The 6913-nt window shown below is 43.9% G+C and overlaps 1 protein-coding gene across 1 annotated transcript in view; it reads left to right on the forward strand.

Annotated features, from left to right (window-relative positions):
* The window catches only part of tox4b (TOX high mobility group box family member 4 b), a 30184-nt gene extending 24036 nt beyond the window's left edge, over positions 1–6148 (forward strand). The window contains exons 13-18 of the mRNA XM_034106549.1: positions 253–717; positions 1046–1354; positions 1613–1693; positions 2239–2697; positions 5406–5560; positions 5851–6148. Of these exons, the coding sequence (XP_033962440.1) occupies positions 253–717; positions 1046–1354; positions 1613–1693; positions 2239–2697; positions 5406–5560; positions 5851–5908 (1527 nt within the window). The 3' untranslated portion in view covers positions 5909–6148. The remainder of the gene's footprint in view (positions 1–252; positions 718–1045; positions 1355–1612; positions 1694–2238; positions 2698–5405; positions 5561–5850) is intronic.
* Positions 6149–6913: the final 765 nt, after the last annotated feature.

Raw genomic sequence — 6913 nt, forward strand, 5'->3', positions numbered from 1 at the left:
CTAGCAGAATTAGGAATAACTGTATTGATTGGCATAACAGAAATGGGAACGATTATATTATGTATTCTAATAAGGATCTATGTCTAACCCTTTCAATATTTAAAGTCGGACTTGGGACGCCTAGAGTAAACACCAAATGTTGAACTCAAAAGGTAAACACGAGTTAGCAGTTTTGGAACGGTCAAGACCATCCTGACCTTATTAAACAAATACAAAAAACCATCTAGTGATATAAGCCAATGCCTAAACGAGACGTGGGTCGAAGGAAGTATTCATAAGTACAGTGAAGTACAAACAGTATATGAAGAACTGAACACATCGAGGACCGCCATGATGGAAGAAATTGACACCTTGTTCACTTCCACATTTCTTGACACCCTCTCTCAGGAAATGGAGAGTCTGGGGGTCGTCAACCAGTCAGAGGGAAATGCTTTGATGGGGTCTTCACTGGAAATGGGAAGGAGTACGGAAACATTGAGTCTAACACTTAATCCCATCGGCTCTCCGTTCAGCAGTTCGTCCGCGGTCAACATCGATGTCTCGTTGGGTGACGTCCAGCTGACCACTATAGACGTGTCAGACCTCAGATCCCAACTGGGGATTGGTTTAGGAGTCTGGAACATTAATCCACAACCACAGTCGCACCAAAACCCTCTGTCGGACACGGCGTCGCCCAACAGCTTGCTCCAGAATGACGAAACGGATGACTGTCTAATGGTGAGTTTTTTTAATAATTACTTAACCCAAGCAAATTGATAATCTGATAATGGTTGAATATTATTATGTATGTATTTCAACAAGGACCATGTGTACAAATACATTAATCTCAGAAAAGAGAAGAGATGAATTATGCTTGAGATAATAGCCAATTTCCATCTGCAGTCCTTAGGTACATAACAATCAACAACTGATCTGATCTATACCCACCACATACTACACTAAATTATGCGTAAATGCTACACCAATCAATATCTGGAAGGGTTAAATAAAGGAAATGATTTGTGAAAACGGTTTCTAATATGCATTCTTCCCCCTGTCCGATCAGGTTGAGTCTCCGGTTTCTATCACTGTCTCTCCTGGAGTATTTTCCCTCGACCCATCCTTTTCCGAGTCCCCGCTCTCTGCCCCCATATCTAGCATCACTTCAATTGTCGGGCGGAAAGAAGGCGCAGGACGAAAGAAGTGGAAGAAGAAGAAAGACCCCAACGAGCCTCGGAAGCCTGTGTCGGCCTACACTCTTTTCTTCAAGGACTCTCGGGCCGCTATCAAAGGACAAAACCCCAAAGCGACCTTTGGAGAAGTTTCTAAGATAGTGGCCTCCATGTGGGACAGTCTGGGGGAGGATCAGAAACAGGTGAGAGGAAATTCCTTCAACTTCAATTGTGCTCATAGCTGTTTAACTTTACCCATCAGTCCATCTTTCTAGCTGTTGAAGGGGTCATGTATGTTCACTGTACCTCCAACTGTGTGCTTCAGTTCAGGATCAATGGACAAAGATGTTCTGACCTGGAAGTATAAAGATGTCTTTAAAAGTATTTGTGGCAGACCAAATAACATTTGTAAAGATTAATTGCATGCCTGATTTCAGTGCATAATGTCCCCCTTGTTTCAGGTGTACAAGAGGAAAAACGAAGCAGCAAAGAAGGATTACTTGAAGGTGCTGACAGAGTACAGAGCCGGACAGATTTCTCAGGTGAGGTGCAAGTATTTTGTTTACAAAGACTATGACTTGATATATTCGTCAACAACCTTTTTCTCCAAGACTCCATTGCAATTAGATGTTGTCAAGGTTGCGCTCCAAGGTGTCTGCAGACATTCACATTCACAGCCGGACAAGCAGAGATTCATGCAGCCAACTGGGTTTTAGACCAGAATCATTTCAATGTCATCTGTGTAGCCGTGTTATGAAAAGCCATGATAATTAGTTTACGGAGAAAAGAGGAGGGGACCCAGGATGGGACCCTGAGGCACTCCTGAGTCATTTAGTTGGAGTTAAAGAAGCGTTCAAGTTAGAGCATTCTCTGAGTGAAGAGCAAGGAAGTCAGTCAGTCCAGTGACTGTAATGATTGAGGACCAAATATCAAGCATGCATGGTAAATTACGTGTTGCTGCCTGATACCCTTACCAATGTGTATCAGTCAAATTAGTCCACCACACGTGTATCTGTTCGGTTAGTGTGTTAGCGTGGTTGTTAATGGTTGCGTGATGTTGTGTCCTCTCCATCCATCCTCTCATCAGGTCCCTACTGAAGTCACCCCCTCATCTCCACCTACAGCATCTTTAACTTTCATAGCAACATCAGCCTCCAACCACATCGAGCAGACCACCAGGCCCCAGCAATACCACCCTGAGGAGAACACCATCACCAACATCTGCACCTCCAACATCATCCTCGACGTGCCTCAGGTCACAACGCGCTCACGCACCGGGGCTATCAAACCCCAACCCCCACCCTTTCCCGCCCCTCTGCCGAACCACCCAACCGTCACCAAGATCATCATTAAGCAGATGAAGCTTCCTTCAGGTGTTGTGTGGATGACCGGCGCCTCGCCATGCCAACCGCCGCCACATCGGATACTTAAGATCAACCCTCTTAAGTCGAAGGAGGCAATCATTGAGACCTCAGCAAGTGAATCGCCTACTTTGGGTTTGACTGTCCAGGTTGGACAGTTGGCGGGAGTGGAGGCAGAAGACGGGGTAAGCTCAGCAGCAGAGACCTCTTCTCCATGTCTCTTCTACATCAACATGTGTCCCCTCTTCTTCATGTCTCTTCTACATAAACATGTGTCCCCTCTTCTTCATGTCTCTTCTACATCAACATGTGTCCCCTCTTCTTCATGTATCTTCTACATCAACATGTGTCCCCTCTTCTTCATGTCTCTTCTACATCAACATGTGTCCCCTCTTCTTCATGTCTCTTCTACATCAACATGTGTCCCCTCTTCTTCATGTATCTTCTACATCAACATGTGTCCCCTCTTCTCCATGTCTCTTCTACATCAACATGTGTCCCCTCTTCTTCACGTCTCTTCTACATCAACATGTGTCCCCTCTTCTTCATGTCTCTTCTACATCAACATGTGTCCCCTCTTCTTCATGTCTCTTCTACATCAACATGTGTCCCCTCTTCTTCATGTCTCTTCTACATCAACATGTGTCCCCTCTTCTTCACGTCTCTTCTACATCAACATGTGTCCCCTCTTCTTCATGTCTCTTCTACATCAACATGTGTCCCCTCTTCTCCGTGTCTCTTCTACATCAACACGTGTCCCTTCTACATCAACACGTGTCCCCTCTTCTTCACGTCTCTTCTACATCAACATGTGTCCCCTCTTCTTCATGTCTCTTCTACATCAACATGTGTCCCCTCTTCTCCGTGTCTCTTCTACATCAACATGTGTCCCCTCTTCTTCACGTCTCTTCTACATCAACATGTGTCCCCTCTTCTCCATGTCTCTTCTACATCAACATGTGTCCTCTCTTCTTCGTGTCTCTTCTACATCAACATGTGTCCCCTCTTCGTCATGTCTCTTCTACATCAACATGTGTCCCCTCTTCTTCACGTCTCTTCTACATCAACATGTGTCCCCTCTTCTCCATGTCTCTTCTACATCAACATGTGTCCTCTCTTCTTCGTGTCTCTTCTACATCAACATGTGTCCCCTCTTCGTCATGTCTCTTCTACATCAACATGTGTCCCCTCTTCTTCACGTCTCTTCTACATCAACATGTGTCCCCTCTTCGTCATGTCTCTTCTACATCAACATGTGTCCCCTCTTCTTCACGTCTCTTCTACATCAACATGTGTCCCCTCTTCTCCATGTCTCTTCTACATCAACATGTGTCCTCTCTTCTTCGTGTCTCTTCTACATCAACATGTGTCCCCTCTTCTCCATGTCTCTTCTACATCAACATGTGTCCTCTCTTCTTCATGTCTCTTCTACATCAACATGTGTCCCCTCTTCTCCATGTCTCTTCTACATCAACATGTGTCCTCTTTTCTTCATGTCTCTTCTACATCAACATGTGTCCCCTCTTCTTCACGTCTCTTCTACATCAACATGTGTCCCCTCTTCCCCATGTCTCTTCTACATCAACATGTGTCCCCTCTTCTTCATGTCTCTTCTACATCAACATGTGTCCCCTCTTCTTCATGTCTCTTCTACATCAACATGTGTCCCCTCTTCTTCACGTCTCTTCTACATCAACATGTGTCCCCTCTTCTTCATGTCTCTTCTACATCAACATGTGTCCCCTCTTCTCCGTGTCTCTTCTACATCAACACGTGTCCCCTCTTCTTCACGTCTCTTCTACATCAACATGTGTCCCCTCTTCTCCATGTCTCTTCTACATCAACATGTGTCCTCTCTTCTTCATGTCTCTTCTACATCAACATGTGTCCCCTCTTCTTCACGTCTCTTCTACATCAACATGTGTCCCCTCTTCCCCATGTCTCTTCTACATCAACATGTGTCCCCTCTTCTTCATGTCTCTTCTACATCAACATGTGTCCCCTCTTCTTCATGTCTCTTCTACATCAGCATGTGTCCCCTCTTCTTCATGTCTCTTCTACATCAGCATGTGTCCCCTCTTCTTCATGTCTCTTCTACATCAACATGTGTCCCCTCTTCTTCATGTCTCTTCTACATCAGCATGTGTCCCCTCTTCTTCATGTCTCTTCTACATCAACATGTGTCCCCTCTTCTTCACGTCTCTTCTACATCAACATGTGTCCCCTCTTCTTCATGTCTCTTCTACATCAACATGTGTCCCCTCTTCTCCGTGTCTCTTCTACATCAACACGTGTCCCCTCTTCTTCACGTCTCTTCTACATCAACATGTGTCCCCTCTTCTCCATGTCTCTTCTACATCAACATGTGTCCTCTCTTCTTCATGTCTCTTCTACATCAACATGTGTCCCCTCTTCTTCACGTCTCTTCTACATCAACATGTGTCCCCTCTTCCCCATGTCTCTTCTACATCAACATGTGTCCCCTCTTCTTCATGTCTCTTCTACATCAACATGTGTCCCCTCTTCTTCATGTCTCTTCTACATCAGCATGTGTCCCCTCTTCTTCATGTCTCTTCTACATCAGCATGTGTCCCCTCTTCTTCATGTCTCTTCTACATCAGCATGTGTCCCCTCTTCTTCATGTCTCTTCTACATCAGCATGTGTCCCCTCTTCTTCATGTCTCTTCTACATCAACATCAGGAACAAAGATTCTCTCTCTTTTTGATCCATTTCTATAAAAACCTGTCTGAAAATGAGATGATCAGATTTTGGCCACTTTATGACGTCATAACGATGTTTGTATATATCTGAGACCTGTAATAAAGTAATAAAAACAGTATAATAGTGGATCTTTAATTGCTCTGGAGTGAACTGTGCAATGTTGTCTCGCAGATGGAGGTTCAGGTGAACGTTGCCCCTGTCCACAGTGTGACTCCCATCGCCAGCTGTAACGTGTGTGTGCGATCTGGCTGCACCAACCCCGCAGTAGAGAGCAAAGACTGGGACTACGAGTACTGCAGCAACGAGTGTGTCGCCACGCACTGCAGGTGTGTACACTTGCAACAGGCAAACCACATCAGGAGTTTGATTGACATCAAGTTCTCATTAAAGTAGTTGTGTTGTTTTATTGCAGGTTGTTTTTGTGTTCAGCCATGCGAATCTTTAAAGCCCTTAAATAACGTGTTGGCAGCCATTTAGCAGGTGTTTGGATTTGGTGACGATGAAACCTGTATCTGTGTAATAACAACTAAGGCTGCAAACAAATATTGTTGTTTACATTTTATATCTGTTACACCCTGCATACAGCATGTCATACAACATATGTTATGTTCCACAGTGATGAGTTCATGGCCTGGTGCGCCATCCGAGGGCCAAACTCCACCACCGTCACATAGGAGGAGGAGGACACAAGAGAAGGACAACAAATAAAACGTGAAATTCAAAAGAGCAGAGCAATTAATTCAATGAATAATCAGGTTTCAGGTCTGAAATACGGCCGTGGGAATAACGGATCATTAGTAAGGACTTGACAAGAAGAACTGTACCCTGGCAGATGAAATGCAGTTTCTGTTTTGTTGTAGAAATCCTGTAAATGTTTTTGATTGTGCAAATACAATATTTTATGTTTTATTATACATGTGGTGATGCATATTTTGGCCCTTCAACTACAGCTCCAGTTGCATTTATGTTCAAATCTGTGATACATTCAATATTTTCTAACATAAGTTATAATAATGAATACAAATGAATATGTGTTACTAGACTAAAAAACATAGAGTTGATCGATCAATCAATCAATCAATCAATCAATCAATCAATCAATCAACCAATCAATCAATCAATCAATCAATCAATCAATCAATCAATCAATCAATCGATGTTTATTTATATAGCCCAATATCACACATTTTACATTTGTCTCAGTGGTCTTCACAGTGTGTACAGAATATCAGTATGACAATACGACACCCTCTGTCCTTAGACTCTCTGTCCTTAGACCCTCACATCGTACAAGGAAAAACTTCCGGATAAAACCCACAGTTTAAAGGGGACATGGGAGAAACCTCAGGGAGAGCAACAGAGGAGGGGTCCGTGCAATAGATGCCGTGTGTTGAGAATTCAAATGTATAGCATACCAAATAAATGTTCATCAATATGGCTTTTGATAGCACAACAAGGCAGAAAAAGCGGGTGTTACACATGTGTCACATCGTTGCAGTTTCTATCGCGAGATTAACGTCACGAGAAAGAGTTTGATGACGATGGCGGGAAAAGCCACCATGGCGGGAAAAATCAGCGTGGTCAACACCAGACAGGGGGCGCTGCTTCTCAGTGCGGAGCTACACAAAACACTAGGATGCGCCACATTTCATCAAATAAAACCTCAAAGTAACAAAACT

Source organism: Pseudochaenichthys georgianus, chromosome 18 (assembly GCF_902827115.2).
Source record: "Pseudochaenichthys georgianus chromosome 18, fPseGeo1.2, whole genome shotgun sequence".
NCBI classification, from domain to species: domain Eukaryota; kingdom Metazoa; phylum Chordata; class Actinopteri; order Perciformes; family Channichthyidae; genus Pseudochaenichthys; species Pseudochaenichthys georgianus.